This window comes from Grus americana, chromosome 2 (assembly GCF_028858705.1).
Source record: "Grus americana isolate bGruAme1 chromosome 2, bGruAme1.mat, whole genome shotgun sequence".
NCBI lineage: Eukaryota > Metazoa > Chordata > Aves > Gruiformes > Gruidae > Grus > Grus americana.
In genome coordinates, this window is record NC_072853.1 from 134,283,890 (window position 1) to 134,304,968 (window position 21,079).

A 21,079-nucleotide genomic window follows, 5' to 3' on the forward strand; every position below is an offset into this window, starting at 1 on the left:
ATCAAAGTCTCGTGAAGTGCAGACATCAGACCTCAGCCAAATCTATGATGATTGCCTAGGTTCCGTGTGTAAATTACTGGAGAAGAAGGAGAATTTTAGGAAACAACTCATCTGACCATTTTTAAATATCTACTGTAGAGTAAAAAAAAAAAAATTCTCAAGTGCCTCTTTTTCTCTGTTGATTAAATGAGTCTGGACAACTAGTTCAACATCTTCTTCCACATTTGATAAAATCAGTCTCACTCCTGATCTGCAGGTAATAACATTGTGTCAGAACTGGTTTATATATCCATGTCCTCGATTTAGAAGATAAGGAGCTAATCTCAGAAAAATGTAAGGACCTTCAGGTTAGGCACTGCAATTCCTTATTTTCTCAGTGGAGTTCTGAACTTCAAACCAGTGCGCAGGTTCCTTATGTGGGAGAGCTGGGTTCCTCAGGAGGCTGGGGACTAAGCATAGGACATGCAAAGCACAGGCTGTATCTGAAATTCTTTCCTTCTCCAGAGCACAAGTGCCTGATAGAGGTTTGTGAGGAGATGCCTTCATCCGGACTGGAGGAATGTAGGCATGTAAAAATTTCTTTCAAATAATTCAGTAAGGATGACTCTTTGGATTTGGCCGTGGAACCTATATTTTTCCATCAGCGTTAAAACTCTTACTCAGAAAGTGGATTTGTTACCCTCCTCAGCTGAAGAAGCCTTAACCCACATTTCCTTCTCCCTTGGAGAAACCAGCAGACTGTAGGATGGCTTAGGTGGGCACTCTCATGCCTTCAGCCGTCATTGGCAGGAGTTTCTCAAGGCCAAAGGACTGGAGCCTGCTTGGCACTACAGGTTAGTGGTCAGGGCATCCCTGGCTTTTGGTCCCAACTTATGTTTTATGAGTTTCGGAGTATGTACTGACTCAGTAAACCCCAGGATGAATAGCAGAAAGAAAAGGGTGGAGGAAGTGGGGAAAAAGGTTTATTTACAGATTGCCTTTAAAGCCACATGGCAATTCCATAGCCGTGCCACATGCCTGGCCCTCCCCTGGCATATGCTGTTCCCACAAGAAAACATCTGGGCTAATAAAAGCCGTGCGGTATCATCGAGCCAGGTCTCAAGTTCTGCAGAGGCTGTATCCATGACCAAATCATGGACAGTGATATTAGCCACCGACTTTGCAGGGAGCAATTTAGCCCTCATCAGCTAACTTTGTGATGAGTCTGGTATGCCTGTGTGCAAGCATGAATCTGTCTTTTTTTATATATATATATATATATATATATGGTGTGTATATATATATATATGGCATTTTTATAAAACAACCAGTGCTGAATGTTTTGACAAAACACTATCAACATAGCTTGAATAACTGTCAGAATATTAGCCAAAAAAAAAAAAAAAATAGTTCTAACATAGTTTTTAAGGCAAATCTCACTTTCTTTCCTAAACAAAATCAGGAGATACCGATTTGTTATTTACAGAATAAATAAACGTGGTGCAACTGTCTTTTAACTCTTACGGCTTGCATACGTGAAAAATGGTTGGAGCCGGAGCAGGGGGAGTTGTAGCCTGTTAGTTTTAGGAGTGCCTTGTGTTGCGCTTCATTCTTTTTCCAGGGCTGTTCCTGGCTAACTTTCCCATGAGTTTTTAACCTCTTGCTCTTGTTCTCTTATGTAACAGGAAACAGGCTGACAGGAACAAATAAAACACAGCGTATCTGATAGTCACACGCAGAGGAGCGGTTGATTTAGTTAGCCCTGCCTTTGTTCCTCCAAAGTAGATACATTTGGAGATTCAGATGTGCCTCAGCTCCTCTCCAGTTGTTTCCCAGGAAGCAGCGACTTGTTTGTGTTCAGCAAGCGGCACCGAAGTACCGCAAATATGAGAAAACAGATGCATTTCTTTTAAGGTTGAAATTTGTGGCGGTGTCATGTCCTGGGATTGTGGATTTAAGTATCTGTTTGCTCTTTCTCCCACCCTTAAGGCAGGGGTTTTGTGCAAGCTTCAGGGAAGAGATGACATCGGACGGATTGAGCTGGTCCAGAAGCTGGCGAGAGAAAACTGCCAGTTTTTGCAGACGGATAGAAAACCGGCGGAGAAGGCAGAACAAGTAAGACATTTCTTGTTTGGGGTTTTTGTTTCTCTTTGGGAGGGGAGGGAGATTTAGGTCACAAAACTGAAATAGCAAAGCTGATGGTCAGAATCCAGGGCACACATTAGTCATGGAGCTGTAGCTGCTCTCCTCTGGCATTTACATTTCTCTGAAGTGCGTTCAGTTCAATAATTGTCAACACACTTAAATTATTACGTTGTCATTAACTGTCAGTTACTGTTATTAATATCTTACACACATAGGAAACAGCAGATGCACTCAGGATGCTTTCTACCAAATTGTTGGTAGTGATTATGCAATATTTGGGGCTTAGGGGGTATTTAAATAATGTATACGGTATTTGAGTGCTTAAAGTACTTAGTTTAAATTGTCGTAAAGAAAATGCCTTTGCTGCTGGGATATTTGGATGCAAGCATTGGCTAGAGCTTTTCAGTGTGAATTAAAAAGAATGGTCTGGGAAGGGAATTCAGCAGTTTCTTAGAAAAAAGTGTTTTCAACAAAAATTTACACTGAAGAAAGCAGCATTCTGTTTATTGCTTCTGAAAGCACTTATTCAGATGTTAATAACTGGATTGAAAATGCACTAAAACTTCACTGCTCTGCTTATAGCACAATGTATCCTAATTTTGTTCTCCTGGTAAAGATTTCTATTCTGATTGCATATTCATCTAAAGGTGCCCAGGATAATTACTGCAAGAAACAACAAAAATCCCACCAAGTCCTCACGTGTCTTGCTATAATATATATGTAATTTATTCCATTTTCTGCTCATTGGACAGTAGAAAAAAGGCATGTGCTTTAGAAAAGAAATACTTTCCAGCTCATTCCTACTGAAGTAAAGCTGCACAAAGGAGAAGAGAAAGATGAAATCTTATTTCAGAGCTTCATGCTGTTCCGTTCGGCAGTGTATAAGGTCTAGTCTGGTGTAGTTAAATATGTAATTGTATTAGCAGGTGTGCACGAGGGAGGAGGGTAATTAGCCAGGCTCAGATCCCTGAGATTGAATTGTTCCTCAGCAGATCCACTCGCCATGGACATCTGGCAGAATTTCCATATATCTTTAAACCGTATCAGCAAAGCGCAATTAAAAGTTTAGGTAAAGAAGATTTGAAGCCAGGGAAGGTTTCTAATTGTGTTTCAGGATTTGGAAGCAAGATTACAGATGCTGTGGGCATAGGGGAGAGGGGAATGTCAGGACTAATACTCCAAAAATTCAGTGGATATTTTTGCTGCTTACTCCGGTCATTGCAAAGGGTGATGTGGTGTCAGCTGCAGCTCTTTAGCTGCACAGATTACAGTACAGTTCCAAAAATGGAAAGGAAAGAAGTGCTCAGCTTTTCTTCTCCTTCGAAAAGTACGGTGCTTAGCAATTGCTGCTATTTAGGAGATGAGTGACTTCAATTTAGCAGGAGCTAAAGCAAGCTGCTCATATCCACAATGAGTGGTGTAACGCAGCAGTTCCTGCCCTTGAGCAAGGATGTGCCTTTAGACCTAGGAGGTGGCAGGAAAAAGACAAGTTGCCTGAGAGACAGCAGAAGCCCAGGTCAATCCTCATCTGCCCTTTATTTCTGGGTGGGGAGCGTCTCACAGCCAGTGCCGGCAATAACAAATTACGGTGTGCTTCCCCCCCGTTCTGCACGTTGCTGGTTGTTTTAGGGTGGGGGTGACGTGACTCTTCCTGCGTCCTGGCAGCCCATGACCAGATGTAAGAGAGACTTGCAGTCCTTGGTGCGGGTGTATTTGCTAAGCCCCCAACCAGTCTATTGATTTCATTAGGAATTGTCACCAAGGAGGCATTGCTGAACATGGGGAAGGTCTGTCGTAGGGTTCTCACTTTAGCTGACTCAGGTAATTTACTTTCACTGGAAAAAACCCATGCTTTGCTGTGGTGGGGACGGTGGGTCGCATACGTCCAGGAAGCTGTGAGTTTCCATCCCTTCCTCTCCCTCCCTTCCTCCCTTGTGGTCCGAGAGCTGCTCTGGCGCATTGTGCGGGTGGCAGGACTTGGCTGGCTGGGCAGAGTCCGCTGCTGTGGGCAGCTGTTCCCTCTCTTCGAGGAGAAAAGCAGCAGGCTGGTTTGCAGTGAGTACTGCTCAGATGTGGGCTTTCAGACCTTCCCGGCTCATCCCGCTGCTGCAGAAGTGATGGCAGATTCATTGGCATCGGCTTACTGCCCAGTCCCTTGTGCTCACTGTAAATGTTAGAGGAACAACACGTTCAGGGTGTGGTGTCCTTACAAAATGATGTGTAGCATGCTCATCTATCTTTTTTTTAAAAAAAAAAAAAAGCATAGCTTACTCTTACATTATTTTCTTAGAAACACAGAGAAATAGGCACTCGATGTAGGCAGTAAAATGGAGCGGCTCTGCTTGTTCTCCCAGATTCTCATTTCTCAGCAAGTATTCCCATGCTAAAACTTTCACCGTCTTTCCCTCCTGGGGAGCTCAAACTGCACTTTCATGGATGATCTGCCTTTCTCAAAGGGATGGTGTTCGGTCTGTAAATGAGAATCCTGAACACCTTGCCAGGCTTCTCTCCCTGCCCTTGGAGCGCAGGCTAGCCGGGCTGGCTCCTGGCGCCCGTCTTGAAGCAGAAATGGCAGCGGTGGTGGGGCTCTGTGTTTCCGTCAGCCCGGGGCAGTGTCGCTGCTTGGGGCTGGGGGCTTTGTAATCTGCCTGGAAGTAAAGCTGCTCTTTCCAACATGGCCAAGGGGGAATTTTTGCCCAAAGTGGAGTTCTGGTTTGTTCTCCTCTAGGAATATGCAAAAAGAAAAAACAAGTTGAACACGGGGTTAGAACTGTGCATATGCATACTTCCTATCTACGTGTGCTGTCTCCCACCCATGCAAAGATGTCAGGGCAATGGAGTTGTGGCTCCTCTGTTGCTACCTACCCACTGTGTTTCTAAAGCAGGTCTGTCCAGACTAGAACCTCACATGGTTTTCCAGCATTAACAGCAAACACAAATGTAATATGATTGGGCTTTCCTGATTCTAGTACTTTCTTTTGAAGAAGGAAGATTTGAGTACCCAATGAGCCCAATAGCTTTCTTCCTACACAGTGAGTGAGGTGTGGAGCTGCCTGGGGAAATGACCCTCTTTGTGTTTGTAGCTCTCTTGAGCATGATGGGGAGTTAGGCTGTGAGGAGGACTGACGAGCCCTCCTATCATTCAAATAAATAATCACCATCTTCATCTGAGAACTTCATGACTCACATAGGAAAGGTAGATGATGTGGATGCACAACAGTCTGGTCTTCCAGCGGATTTTGGGCAGATAAAATACATAATCGTATTCTTCAAGGTGTGGTATTGGAAGCGGTGGTCTGTGGCCCACAATGGGCAGGTGAAGCATGGATTGGTTTGGGTCACTGGTTCAGAAAGAGATGAAATTCAATTATTTTTTCTCGGAAAAAGCAGATGATCTGGAAGAGGGAAAATATGTGACAGCTGGGTGGTTCACTGGAGGAAACACTTGGTTTGGAGCTCTGGTGGCAGACAGAAGGGATTCCTTCTGTTTGGATGTGTTCTGGAGGGTTTAAAATTGGGGTATATACATGATGATTTTGTACATGTGTACATTTTTACTTCATACCTTCAGCACCCTAGTCAGAAAGTCCATACTGCTTTTGTTTCAGGTTTCTGGTATGCTATAATTTCTTTTCAGATTCATGTTATGGATAAAAAAGTGTTCTGAAAAAGTACTATAATTTAAAAAGTTTTGTGCACAAGCTCCATTATATGTGAGCTGCTTATTTGTTTCTGGTGCTGCAAGCTTGCTGTGACCAGGTTGGACTGGTATATTGGAACTGGAGATTGTTCTTCTGTAGCCCACAGTGCCACGTTCCTCTCTGGTGAATACGATGTCTGCAAAGTGCTCTAACTGTAATGGTGCTCACAGACTTGTAGAGGAAAACAAAAACTAAATTATAGTGATTTTTTTTCCCCATTCCCACTTGCTAATGTGTTAGAATAAGGTTCTTAATTAAGGCACTGAATCTACCATATGTGTTAGATTTCCTAAAACTTCAGTTTTGTTAATGAGTAGAAAGTAAATAATAGTAAATAAGCTTCTAAATAGGCAGATAAGCTTCTTCTCTGTGCTGTTGCATTCCTACAGTGAGATTCAAGGTACTGATAGACAAACATTTCATTTTATTTATTTAAAATGCACAGAAATTATTTTAATATCAGATGTGGGCTAGAGTAAGATTAATGATGCAACCTTGCAATTCTAATTTTATCATTACATGCAAATCATACTCATAAGCCTAGGGAAATGTAAAAGTGGATATTTGTATTTTTATGTTATTTAAATATTTCATTCCCTTGAAACAATTGTTTGACAGAACATAGATGAAAAATCTCTACTGAAATATTCAGTTGTAAAACGAGCCTGCTTTTTTGAGAACTTTGCTTACTGTTAGCATTAATTATAATGTAGAAAGCAAGCTCTGTATGTAAAGCCATTTGAAGTATTTTGTCTTTTTTTTTTTTTTTACTCAAGCAGACATTGGCGATGCATTTGAGGCATCTTTGCACTAAACCGTGTTTTTTGGAACTCCTTTTAAGCAACTACAACTCGACTAAATAATGCCTTTGTAATAGATGTGGTACTGTTTGTTCAGTGTTTCCAGTTACATTTTCAATGAAGTGTTGCATTGATTAACAAAATCACATCTGTTTATAGTGTCATTGCCTTAGCAAAATCATAAAAGTGCTTTTCACCTCAGCAACACGGGGAAAATATTCTTTAGATTATTAGTACCATTTTCATAGTCAGATCAACTGAATAAGCATTCTACAAATTGACACTAATGTTCAAAGGAAATTTAAGATTCTCTAATGTGTTCATTAGAGAATTAAAGAATAGGAATTCATTTCTTAAGCTATATAAATTATAGTATAGGCTGGGGCTCTTCCGGTTCTTCCATGCATCAGTGGGGAGGGAAACGTTTCCTAAATCCACCTTGTAATCCCTTTACAGATTAATATATATATTAATTAGTTATGTACTGTTTAAAAGTATTTAAGTACATACAGCTTGAATGTATTGATTCTGTGACTTAGCCAGTTCAAGATGAAAGAGTTATATTATAGGAGGGCAGGTATGTTTTCAGAAGGACAACAGATATTGAAGAACAGTTTTGTTAATTTACTGGGTACTAACTTTTGTAATCAGTAGTCTCATTAAGAAGACAGATGATTTGCTCATTGAAGCAGGTTAGTGGTTGGGCTGAAGCTGTTAAAAGGCTTACAAAAGAAGATTAACGATTTAGAGCCTCGGGTTGTATAGATTACTCACGACCGAGGAATTTCTTGAGGAAATTCCAGCCATGACACATCAAGGTTATTTTAGGGTGCACCTACCTGTCCAGCTGGACACCTGCAAGACAAGACGGAACGTCAGGACGTGTCCAGAGCTGCAGTTTTTGTTAGCTTGACAAAGCCGTGGCCTTGCATTGATGTACTGTTGAGTTAATGGTCAGTAATCAGGGCTCTGATGGAAAAACATTCTTTAAAATGGTGACGTCGAGTGATGTCCGAATGCAGTCAGTGCCTGAAATCTGTGCTTTACTTTTAAAAAAGTCATTGCTGCTTTTGTTGTATCTGCTCTGGCTGGGACATCTATTGGGGAGCTTTAGTGCAGATATACTGCTTTTGGCTTTTGGAGGGTATTCTGCATGTCTTGCAGAACTGTGGATCAGGTGGACTTAACGACTATAGCACAGTGCAAGTTTTTGAAGAAACTTTCATGGCTTGAATAGGCACGAGAAGGTGTAGATGTCTAAAGTCTTTGAAACAGAACAGATTTAGCACCTAAGCACAGGAGTTTGCTATTTCCCTTCATACCTCTTAGATCTGCCAGTGTTAGCAGAGCACGCTGTACCAGGGTAGGACAATAGTTTGCAACTTGGACTTAGTCTTCAGCTACAAGCCAAGAAAAAAAAAAGAGTCTCTCAGTGAGGTTGTCAGTTTATAGCTCTGTGTTGAGTAAGAGTAAGTAATTAAGAGGTAGGTACATGCTTGCTGTGGAGGTAACTTGAAGTTCAAGTCTCTGGTCTGAATCAAGAGGAACAGGGACTTGATTCTAGTTCTGTCATGTTCTGGAGAGAGTGTCCTATTCCTGACGGTGATCTTTCATCTGCTGGAATGAATGCATAGCCTCAGGTGATCACCTGTTCTTCGTAAGCCAACCTCTTTATCCTCTGAGAAGAAAAGACTTCTGCAGGTCTTAGGAATTTTTTCAGTGCAGAACAGGCACAAGCATCTTTTTGAAATGGAAAAAGTTTGCCAGAGATAAGGATCCTCGTGCTTAGATGCAGGACTGGGATCGCTTGGCTGCTAGAAAAGCTTTGTTTCAGTCTCTTGCAACACTTCTGTAAAAATAATAAGTATTTTTATTTACTATGTACTTTTAAGAGGACTTACTATTCCTTTCGTCGAGTCTATTTAATGTGGCCAGACTTTTGGAGGAGAATGCCCTTTTGCCAGCAGTGCAAAATGGTGGTAACATAATATGGTCCTTCTTCCTGTAAAAATAATGCACTTGAGTGAAGTCATGCTGGTGCTGACATGATGTGTTGTGAGCACAGTATAGGAACATGTCGAGTGGGGAGCTCTTTTCCCTTGAGTTAAGTTACATGTTCCCATAATACTCCTCTGATTTATTCTGTAACATTAAACTACTTTGTATAGAAGGAAATTCCACATTTTTCCAGGTTTTGCATGCTGGGCGTTCTTTGGTGTGGAACAGTGACTCATTCTTTTATGGGACAATACCTTCTCTGGTGAGCTGACAGGGCACATGGTATTTAGCAGGCTAAAACCTGGGGGCCAGAACATTGAATTTTTATTTTTGACTCCATCGGTTATTTAATATGTAACCTTCTTCAAATCACGTCACTTCTCTGCACCTTTGTTTGCCCAGATATAAAATGGGGTCTTAAACATGTAGGACCTTGAAGGGGTGCTATAAAACCTGCAGTGGTTAATGAATGTTGATGAATTGCTTTGAGATCCTTTAGAGGTGGATTGGGAATCCCAACAAGCTGGAAGTAGGTTAGACTTTGAACTGCTGAGGGCCAGGGCGATATTTTTTAAAAACTCGAGCATAGCTGAGGCAAGGTGAAGCAGTTGCAGTCCCTTTGCAGTCTCTGAGTCCTCAGGCATCGCTTCCGTGGCTGTGCCGTCGGCAGCATCCCTGCCCTGGCTGCTCGTCCCTGGCCCTGGGCTGCCCCGTGTTGTGCTGCTCTGTGAAGAGACACAGGGAATAACGCAACTGAAAAGTAAAATAAATACATCTTTTTTGTGGGGTTATTTTCCAGTTGGACCGGTTTCCCTTCGTGGTTTGGGGATATGGGTATGGGGTGGGGATGAGATGTGGTGTCAGGGATGACCCTTGCTGGCGAGAGCTATTCTGCTGCTGACAGTGAAACAGCCTTGCTCCTTTATTCCCCAAAGCCTTGTGGCTTACCAAATCTGGAGACTGAGCTGGGTCAAATTAAACGTCCTTGCGCTTGTTTGGTTGGCGTAATTTTTGTCTAGATCACCATGTGGCTTCATGAAGGCTTATATGTACAAAGAAGGAGGTGAATGAGAGTGGGGATCAGCATCCAGGAGCAAGGAGAGGACAGGACTGCTGTTTTCACGGCCAGTGGGACTGCACAGTTCCTGGTGGCACCAACACTGAAAACATGGTTCCATGGTTCTGCATTCTGCTCTGTATATCAGCATGAAAAAGCCAAGAAACTCATAAAGCTTTCATCTGCAGGTTGTCACTATCCTCTGCTTCTATGTTTCTCTCCAGATTATGAACCACTTACCTGCTTATGTTTCTAGACTGTCCAAAGGCTGACAGAATTAATCTATCAGTTTCTCCCTTTAGAGAAGTAGAAATTACCAGTTTATGAATTCAAAGCACCTGCTCTAGTGTTTTCTGGGTTTAAATTTACTGCTCTGTCCCTCTCTTTGTATGATCAATACATTTGATGATGCTCTGAATGTTCTTTTCTCCATTTTTCTGATTTATGACATGGATAAACTCCCAGTTATGCTGATAATATAGTGGATGAATCCTGCCATCTACTTCTGTACAGTTACTACTACGTTTGTCCTGGGAACTCTGAATAACAAAAGTGCCTGCATATGTCAAGTTAGGGATTTTGTTGTCTAAATTTGGGAAGATTAAAAAGAAAAGTTGATAATGCTTTGAATATGTACCATGCAAACTTAAGTAAGAAACTCCGAGCAGTTTTTGAAATTCAGAAGTAATTTTGTCCTTCACCTTTCAATAGTGAAGATCTTTTAAGTCATTCATTGTTTTACTGACTTTTCTCTTGGAGCTGAAACCAATCAAGGATATCTGGCTTTGGCTCACAGTGTGGACCTGGCTGAGAAGAAACAGCCAAGATAACTGGAAAACTTTGTTGATAAGCGAGAAGCTGATGGCTGTCCACCACATCATCCTTTTTGGAGGCTGTCTGAGATTTGGTAGCCTGCCTGGAGATCAGAGTCATGTAAAAAGGATTCAGGCTATCTGCACTGAGGACTTTTTGGAAAAGAGGCAGCTGTAAAGTGTCTATCTCTGCTCCATTGCTGAAGCCTCCTCCACTGCAAGAAAGGAAGGACAACTTGACCTTGTGGTTTTTTTGCAGGCTTCTTTTTTTCCAAGATTTGTTTATTTCAATCATGAAACATCCCTTAAATCTCCAAATGTTGTTCTTGTGCTATGGCCATTCTGTCACTCACCGTGCCTGCATTTTAAAGCTTAATTCAGCTCCTGCTGATGTTAATGGGTATTTTTTGGTGAGAGCAGGGTATAGCCCTCAGAGTCTAACGCTTTCGTCACACTGTATCCTTGGAAGGTGGTGGCATTTTGCAAGATGTGCTTGACACACCGTCACCTGTGGAGAATGCGGATTTGGTAGCAGTTAATACACCACTTGCATTCATTTTTCTTAGTTGTATGTGGCAGCTCAAAGAGCAAAGGACTGAAAACCCAGGCGATTAGTGGTATTTTTGCTGACTGTGTTCCTCTAAATCAAAGCAGGTATTCCCCTCTCCTTCCTTGATTAGCGTTCCTACTGCTGTGTGCAGCACCTCCTATGTTCTAATTCACAGCACGTGAAAATGAGGTCTCAAGTGCGTATGCATGGATTTCATTTTAACTACCCAGTGAAAAGTTTTAATTAGATGTTTCATGTGGAAACGTGAAACGAGGTTTGAAATTAGCAATGACCTTGCGGCCTTCCTTAAATATATTTTCCAATACCACGTGGCAGGCGGTTCCCAGCTTTTTTTGTCACTGGCTCGAATGCGCACATCCGAGTGGGGAAGGGTCTGACGTGTGGGAGCAGCAGCGGTTGCTGGTTGCAGGAAAAATTACTTTAGCCTCATTTGGTGACTGGAAAAATAATAGAATGACCTAACTCAGGAAGAGCATGAATAGCAGCTGGTATTTCCTTTAACAGCTTGCTGGAGATCAAACCTTAGATGGATTCCCAAGCTCTGGACTCGGGTAAGCCCTGAAGAGGAGGTGATGCTGAACTACACAGCCCTGTTTGATCAAGGGAAAGGCATACAGCTCACATCCCTTTGCTGGCTGGGCCGTGCGTCAGCGCTGTCCCCTGCCAGCCTGGCTGACACTGCTGTCTCACCAGAGTGGCTGGACTGAGAGCACCAGCCCTTAATTCGTCCCCATTTTCTCTGGGAGGTCAGGGGAGTAGACCTGTGCGTGCTCTATCAGGAGCAGCGTTTCTACTTGCCCCAGTGCTGGGAGGAACAAAGGAGAACCTGCTCTTTTGGTAGAGTAGGAGAGAATATGCATCACCTTTTTGGTTTGGTTGCAACATCACAGTGTCTCTTCCCTTTTTAGAGGCACTAATATTTATCAGATGAATACAATATCAGTTTAGGTCTTTTTGCCAAATACTTTTGATATTGCAAGTAGGGGGTTATTCACCATAGGAACCTTTAAAACATGTATGTGGATACAACTACAGCGGTTACATTGATTTAGTATTTGCAGAATATGCTGTTTGGCCATGTTTAGCAGGTTAATAGAATTGATGTGGTCCGGGTCAGGGGAGAAGACACTAATCAGAGCTGGCTTGGGTGAAGAGGCCAGAATTTCAGTTCTCACATGCAAAGCCTGGTTGTTCAGGTTTCAAGCTAAAAACCAGACACGTTCAGGCCTGGATTTGCTTGCGTGGATGGTACATGGCTGGAAAGTGTACCGACACTCTGGCTTTGTCTCCTCGTGTGTGAAACCTGAATCTGTTCAGTGGAATCAACACATTGATTCAGTCTGCCTAAATAATCTGTCAGTCTGTACACGGTACTTATAGCGAGATAATCATTGGGCTATATTGATTTCTATTTGGCTTCCTAGATTTGATGAACTTGTGTAAAGCATGTGGCTTCTAAACAAAACTCCCTTTGCAATGAGTTCTTGACTCCTATTCCCCGCAGAGGCAGAAGAAGTAAATAAGCCTGGGTGGAGGATTGTCCCACCTGCTTTATCATTGGCATCACAAAATTTTCCAGAGGAGTTTGAGCAGTGCCCAGTGCCCCACTGGATGGAAACCCATCAAGTTATACACATTGCAGGTGATGGCATCCTGCATCTGGGGCCTTTCTCACAATTTCACCAAGGATATGGCAGAATCCTCCTCCACCAAGGAACTTGGGGTGCTCGTGGTCCCGCAGTTCTTCTTCTGTAGAGATATGTGCCTATGTGTGCACGTGCTGTATGTATTTATTCATTAAACAGACTGCAAACCTTGCTGAAAGCAAAGCTGGTCGCTTACAAAGACTACTTATGGAAACTTTTTTCACGTTGTAGAAATAACCAGTCATTTACACACAGTCTCAGTTGGCAACATAAAGAAGCTGCTTTCTCCTGGTGACCCATCTGTTCTGACAATCCTCTCCTCCTCCTCTCTTCAGATTGCATCAGGGTTTCATCTAGCAGTTTCTGAAAAGTTTCAATCTCCTTTTCAGTTCTTCAGATCAAACCCTGAATCTCAGGCATCACATTTGAGACCCGTACAAACTTCTGTGCCCCTACCTCAGGGACGTCAGGACTGTGAATGTCACCATTCCCCTGCTCTTCATCCAGTGGAGTCTACCTCTCTTACTTAATTTTAGACAGTTCCTTGTAGGAACCTACGCAGGAACTGAAGGAACATGCTCCAATTTTACAACAGAGCTGTGGGTATCTGTGCTAATTTGTGTGGGATTTGCAGCCATCCGTAGAACAGAGCTGCTCTGATCTTGCGCTGGGTGGCCGTATGCTCCCTGTAATTTGTCTGTTCTCACTCTCCCACCCTCAGCTGTTACACGAACACACACATGTGTACATACAGATACGACTGTTTATTCCCTGGTGCAAAACTTAGTTTTGTACTATGCAGGGAAAAAGGCTACAATTCCACTACATCATTTTCCTTTTCAGCTCCTGTAGCAATGCACTTAAATTCTGTCTAATATTTACTGGTTAATCAATTGACACACACTGTTTTCATTGCAGTGACATGCAAATAGTAAATATTTGTACTAGACAAAAGCTATACAGTAAATCATGCATATAACTGTGGTTTTAAAATGCTATTAATTTTTAATTTGTGTGATGTTCAATATGTGTTAAGGATCCCCTAAGAACAGAAACAGTCAAAAAATAGCAATTTACTCATTTAATTATGGTAGAAATTCATGACTTACCTGCTGTAAGAAGAAATAAAGGTTTAGCATTCCAGCAGAAATATCAACAAGCTGCAAATGCTGCTTGAACATTATAATGTGAAAATTAACTATAAAATCATAGGCATTTGCAATTTTCCTTGTAATTCATTAATGCTGCGGTTTCCGGTATTCCAGTGCTCTCGTGCGTGGAAAGGATCTGCGTCAAATGGTTGGGTGCCCAGTCTGCTTCAAAAAAATTCTATTGATTAAGATCTAATAATACTTCCCATTCTGGTGATTCTTCATTTGGGCAATTTTGCTAATGCAGCACAACATGTACTATCAATATGCCCGTATCACTTTTGCTTTTATAACAAAAAATTTGTTCCAATCCTTTTTACTTTTTTTTCCCTGATTTGTCCTGCACACGTTAAGTGCTTGCTACAGCAAAATTTCTTCGCTTTCCTACCTTACACAATATATTTAATGAACTTTATCTGTATTGCATTTTTAAGGACAAGGAGCTAGGAGCTAGCTCTAGACTAGGGCTTTTACGAAAATGAAAGCCCCAAAGAGCTGCTTCATCATGGGAAACTGCTGCCAAATGTCGTGTGAGCTCTTGCTTTCCTGGCACACACAATGTAGAGAAACATTTTCATTTTTAGCATCTTGACATTCAGCTTTTTGACTTGTATTGCTTTACCATTTTTTAGGATATGAATATTTTCCATGAAAATGCATTGTTATGAATTTGCTTATATTGAAATAACAATTGAGATAATATAGAGATATAGATAATCAGAGGCTTAGAGCATACTGAACAGAAACATCTTAATCAGATCAAATAAAAACCTGCATTTTATTTTTAGCATAGTCTAATTTTTAATAAGCTAAAGCTTAAAATCTGATGAATTGGCCATGATTTCGTGATTTGATATTCAGAGAGAATATCAAATGTGTCCTGAATACCAAATGAATGAAAGTTGCTGTGGACTATCGTTGCTGTGGTTTTTATTTTGACCTTGAAAACTGAGTTAGTTTAGTATTTTCCACATTGCTAACCTTGAAACACAGTAATTGGAAAAACAGGGCTGAAGGTTAGCAATGCTTTTACTTCAGTTATCATGGGGGAGCAGGTTGAAGTTTATGGGAGTGGAGGGGAATTGTCTTCAAGATCTTCAAATAGCCTGAAAGTACTGGTGACCACAGCGCTTTAAATTACCATTATCCTACAAATGTCCTTCTGTGCCAGTGAAGCCTCACCTAGCTAAAAGGAAAGGTGACTGGGGAACGGGGTTTAGTTAACGTCAGGAGGTTGGGGCTGTCCGAGAAGCTGCTAATCAAACCCTTTTGTTGCTGTGCAAATGTATCCTCCTGCATCGTGGATGTGTGTCCTCACCAAATATGCTTTGGCGTGTTTGGTAGGTCCGGTGAGACCTCTTATGGCAGATAAATGCTCGTGAGCCTAAGGTCTCGCCTCCCTCTTTGCTGGTTATGAACAGGCAGCCACTGCCCCAGTGCAAACTAAGGGTAGATGAAGAAACACGCTTTGCACAAGGGAGAGTTTCCTCTGGAATAGAGGTGTAAGACAGAGACAACTGGGGTTTTTCTGTCTTTACTGAGTGGGTAGTTACAGTGTTAACTGCACATTCATTACTTACGGTGGGGAAAAAATCCTAACAGAGATCTTCAGGAACATTAGATTGTGATCACTTGCATTTTAAGGGAGCAGAGGAAAGTGTAAGCAACGTCTGGTTAGGATCACCTGAAAATATCATTCATTTTATAAAAAATGTAACAGGAAACTAATGTTTTAGATACCTAGGATTTTAAAGACTTTGTCTTCCCCTCCCCTCCCCCCCCCCTGCCCCCAGTCAAATCATTGTGGTCTCTGTGTTTCTGACTGCAGTCTCCTAATCCTCCAATATCTGTGTTAAAATTCAAGGCATCCATAAGGCACAAGTCTTCCTGACCTAGCGCTGTAGTTATGATGATGCATAAAATAAATCATTGCAATTACTGAGGCAGTCTCAAGCACTTAGTAATTCAGGTGATTGCTTCTTGAAACATGACTGAACTGAAGAAAAGATCATTAGTTATTTCCCTGGAGTACTTGGATATTGTAACCCTCTCCACAGGGTTCTGTTAGGGAGTTAAGACCTGGCCATTTGTTCACATATCTCATTTTATCTTTCCTTTACTCATATGCTCTGTGACAGCTGATGAATACCAGAGCGTGGCTCTTCTTCACCCACAGCATCTCCTTACCTGTCAAAGTTCAGGTCAAATAGCAAATGACCAGCTGTGTGGGAAGGAAGAGCCCAGCAATGACAAAGTAAACAGGTTTAAGAAGTCATTACTGGAAGGATTTAGGAGATGGGGTGATTTTCTGAGACATATGACATAAAAATAATTTCCTGAGTAAGGAGGAAGAAATTGGTTAGATGAGATCTCAAGCTTGTACACACACAAAAAAAGTATAAATCTGTGTAAAGCTCTGTAACTTGTATAAAGCTATGAAGGTCAGGAAGGAACTGAAGCCAAAAATGGGGGAAGGCAGGTCAGGATTGGAGATACACAAGAGTTTCAGTTTTTCTTGGGTGACATCATAGGTGTTGGCAGGGTCTGGGTGGTCTGTGCTATGCTATCTGATGGTGATGGGATGTGGTGAGAGGAGAAATGGGATCAGGAGAAGATAGGTGTCCATGGACATTTGCATCCCCAAGCGGAGCTCTTGCTGGCCAAAGAAACCACTGTGCATACAGGGTGATATGGGAAGCTGGCAAGTGGCATCGTGGTGTTGCTCTCTATCTCTTCCTGTAGGGAACATTGCTTCAGGTTGCTCAGGCAGTCAAGGAGGAGATATTTTGAGAGAGGAGAAAGGGAGTGATGCAAGGGGGATTACTTACTTGGGAATCTGGTGTTGATGCTGCTCCTCATGGTGAATGAAAAGGATGGGGAAGGGAGCCTTGTGTGGGCACGATGATGGCTGGAGAAGAAGAGCTAGAAAAGGGCAGCTGGGAAGAAGTCAAAGCCCAGTGACTGATGGATATTTGGCACTATGGATGGGACTGGCAGTAGAGCAGTATAGTTTGCAGGGGTTCTTCCGGAGAGAGATGTCTTCATTAAGAGCAGGGAGGAGGGGAGGCCCTCTCAGGGAGAGGTTGCATGTTAGCTGCTGATAATATCTGAGCCCTGAAAGACATGCAGCAGTGTGGTTCAGGGCTCATTCAAGGGTAGATCAGATGTCCTTGTTTTGGGGCGGCAACATCCATCAGAAGGGTGGGGCAGATGGCTGGAGGCGGTAACAGCTCCAGCTGCCCCAGCGCGATGTGATGTGCTGCGGCACGTCTGGCAGCTCTTTGCGCTGTCAGGAAGACTTTTTTCGTAGTGCTGTTCTAAATGGTCTTCTGATGTCAAGGTATAAAGTGAGTTTGAGAGGTACACTCTGTCATTTATAAGGTTTCATGGTCTTGATTGAGGCAAATCCTAGCAAAACATTCAACGTTTAATCTTTTTTTTCAATATTTGTTCCCATTCTAATGATAGATCTGATTAAATTACCCCATGCAAAAATAACATTTTGGATTACTTCTGTCAACTTTTTGTAGAAGAGAGTGAAATTGTGCATGTTCCTCCACAAAGGAACCATTCTGTGCGGAGGAGGACACACAAGCGCACGGATGAGTATTTACTCAAGATGCCTTGCATCTCATTGCAGATACCATGTGATTTACCAGTTGCCATGGTAATGATGTATTTTTCATTCTATAACTTCAATAAATGTTGAGATTGCCCTTGGTATAACTAACTTACCTCTGTCCTAAAGTTGGGAACGATTGTATTATCTACAGAAACCAGAGAGGAAACTCCCAACATTCGTACTGAAATAAATTTTTAAAGCATGTAGCTAGTTAAGAAGCAGGTACATGATTCCATCTGGAACAGAATAAAAGTAACTTAATATGTGATTATTCAAAATCGTAAAATGGGAGAAATATAAAATATTACTTCATAATGTGGTGATTGGCATTGTATATTTTTTCTGTAAATTTTATTGCTTCTGACACTTTGGTTTTCTTCAATATATGAAAATTTAATGAAATTTTTAATTTTATAGTATTATTCTTTACATAGGCATGCAAGAAAGCACTTTTCTTCTTTTCCCTGTTGTAATCTTCTGATAAAATTTCTTTACTTCTTGTGTGCTATAACCACCACTTTTGAATGAATTATTGCTGACAGCAGCTGGTTAATTGTTAACCTGCTCTTTCCCACCTCCCTTATTCTTTTCTTTTCTACTTTTGCTAAATGTGGACAACAAACCTTGTACCAAAGAAAAAAAAAAAAAGAAAAAAAAAGGAGCCTTTAATTTGCTCCTGTGCATGTAAAGTTGGAAAAAAACATCCTGTATAGAAGCAGCCTGATTTTTCTCATTTCTATAGTAGACTATTCATTGACATCAGTGAGCATTTCATCCTGCATAATAGATGTAGAATCAAATCTCCTGCTATTATATGGAAGGAGTGAGCTTTATTTTTGCTTCTAACTCTTTTTTCCTTTCTTTGTGGCAGCCTTATTGCATCCTCTTCACATTGCTGTCTACTCAGGATACGTTATCAAGGCTGTGAGTGATTAGTGGCTTATCTATTTCTGAATGATTTAGATGCATGAATTAATTAGCAAGAAAAGAACCATTAGAAAGCATTAGTAAAAAGGCTGGTCATTTCAGGCTATTTTGGAGGGAGTTAAAACCATCATCGAAACCTAAGAAAATTATATTCATAGTGATTCATGCTTTGCTCAAAAGAATTCACTGCATTATATCTAGCTTAGTTGAAAACAACCACCAAAACACAGGATATAAACTCTGCTTTCTGCTGTCTACCATTGGGCTAGAAGTGAAATACATTGGTTTTATTTTAAACATTAGCTTTGGAATTTATTTTTTTTTAACTCCCTTACTCAGTGTTTTTTCACACTTGCTGTTAGAAGCCTGTGTTAAATGTCAGTGCATTTGAGAAAGTTTGGTTCTGGAGTTCCTGAGAATGAGCTCAAGCTTTATATAGTATTCTCAGTTTTAGAGTTTATCTTAAGCATTTTACGAGGCCAGAACCAGCTCCTGGCCTTTGCTGAGTATTCTCTCATGAAAAATCAGCTGCGTCCTTCTGTGTGCATAAAGCTTCAACAAAAAGATATATATCTTACAATGATAAATGTAATGAGCATCACCTCAGCTTAATAGAGAAGTTTTAGTCTTCCAAGTTTGGAATTGTGGCTTATAATGTGGATAATGTTGGGGTTTTTTTTTTTTGTTTCTTGGTGTGTTGTTTTTTTTTTTTAATTAGAGTAATGGCATTGCCAGCATTGAGAGGTGCTATGGACATAAGGCAAGGACAAAGGTCTCTTTGGCAGACAGTAAGTGGATAAGTCAGTTTTTTTAAAATAATATTTTACTTCACACCAAGTATGAATTGGAGTGAAAGGCAAAAAAAGATCAGCAATCTTGTCAGTTTGACTTAGAACTTCTATGTGTCCACCACTGGTAATTAGAGCAATATAAGGCTGACAGTGTCATATATTTACTGCCATCTCTCTTCCATTCCTTCAGGACACCTTATTTATCGCTACGTCCATTATAATGGTTGTAAGGCCTTTGTACACGTGTCCTTACCAAGGTGAATATTAGTTTATGTTAATAAATTAAATCAACTAATGTTAGTGAGCTATCTTCTGCAGTTTTCATTCCTGTGTGAAAGCTGTATGGGGGCTGCCGTAGAAGCCAAGTTCCAGCCCTGTTGGATTTTAATCAAATTGTTATCTAGTTCCCCTCATATCACAGTAATTTCTTGAATTTCACCCTTCTGATGTTAATATTCTCAAGTATAACTTCTGTATATCTACTTCCCGTTTTTCTTTTCCTAAGGCATGTGGCAATAGTACTATGTGTTATCAGTCCTGGTATATCTAGGTTAAATCTGCAGTCCTCCTCAAATCCTCGGCAGTCCTCCCCCCTTCCTGGCCAAGATGCAAGTCCTGCAGTTTTTATATCATTTCCCTCATGCTTTTCACTGCAGCTAAAGCTTGATCACTGCCACTGACATCACTGGAAGACACTCTTTGGTAGCTGGGGGATTGAACTGTTGCTTCATCTACATATTCTATTCTATTCTATTCTATTCTATTCTATTCTATTCTATTCTATTCTATATGCAAAGTAGATACTTACATCTCGTGTTTGAATGTTTGTCCTATAGGAAACTTTATATTCGTGTGTGAGGGAAAGTTTCCATTCTGATTCTGGTGAAAAGAATACAACTGCAAAATTCTCTTAGGGCAGAAATACAAATTTAACTGTCCTGCCACTTACCTTGGGACCTGGACCTCCAGGCCTGATGAGCTCCTGGGGGGCAGGGGATGCAGAAGCCCTGCCAGCCTGTGGCGGGCAGTATGTGCAGGCAGTGGGGAGAGCCTGGCAGGCTGCTTTCTGTTCAAACCGACATGTTCTGGCACCGTTTCAGCTGTAGGGAAGCCACATTTTTTTCAGTAGAAAAAAATGTTGCATTGGAAAATTTCCAACCAGCTCCACACTCCACCATGTTAATTGCAAGGCCACTGGAAGGGATGGCTGGCATCTTCCCCTTTTGTGCTACAGTCATGTTAATTTGCCCTGGTGTGGTGTAGGTTTTTCTACAAATACACATGCTCTAGGCCTGCAATTCTTCCATATCCCAGTATTTTTGAAGTAAGTGCTGCCTTACCAGCTGTGAGAGAATTATAACGCTATTAATACCGTCCTCACATCTTTTGTCTCTCTCTCCCCACTCCCTCCTCCTTTCTTTCCCCCCCTGCTTTTGTACGGTTACACAGAGAAGGTCTCCCAGGTTGTCCTTGCCAAGGTGGTAGCTCTCTGTCAGGCTGTCAAACTTATCTACTAATGGCTATGAAGAGCGTGTGCTCCAAGAAAGGGAAAACCAAAATACATAGCCTTCAGTTGTCTTCAAAGGACATTTTTCATTATCCGACAAAGAGTTGTGGAGTGTTAAGGTTATGATATCATTACTTCGGTGGTTGTGACACCAGTGATGGATTTTTTCACGTTATTTTAGAAAGTGTGCCCTTTTCCCTCTGTTAGACGTATTTCTTCCTTTCATTAAATCCCAATCTGTAAAAGTGCTCTCACCTTAAATGATGATATTTGGAGGTAACTGGGAGCCAGTCAGAGGTACGGACAATTTGGTCTCAATTTAGGGCATTTCTTGCTACCAACCTGCTATGAAATGCTGTGTGAGGCTCCTCT

At 41.5% G+C, this 21,079-nt stretch overlaps 1 protein-coding gene across 3 annotated transcripts in view; it reads left to right on the forward strand.

The window, feature by feature from the left end:
* RAPGEF5 (Rap guanine nucleotide exchange factor 5) overlaps positions 1 to 21,079 on the forward strand; it is a 160,294-nt gene that overhangs the window by 64,454 nt on the left and 74,761 nt on the right. For all 3 annotated transcript variants that reach the window (XM_054815308.1, XM_054815306.1, XM_054815307.1), the window contains exon 9: positions 1,969 to 2,094. In XM_054815308.1, the coding sequence (XP_054671283.1) occupies positions 1,969 to 2,094 (126 nt within the window). The remainder of the gene's footprint in view (positions 1 to 1,968; positions 2,095 to 21,079) is intronic.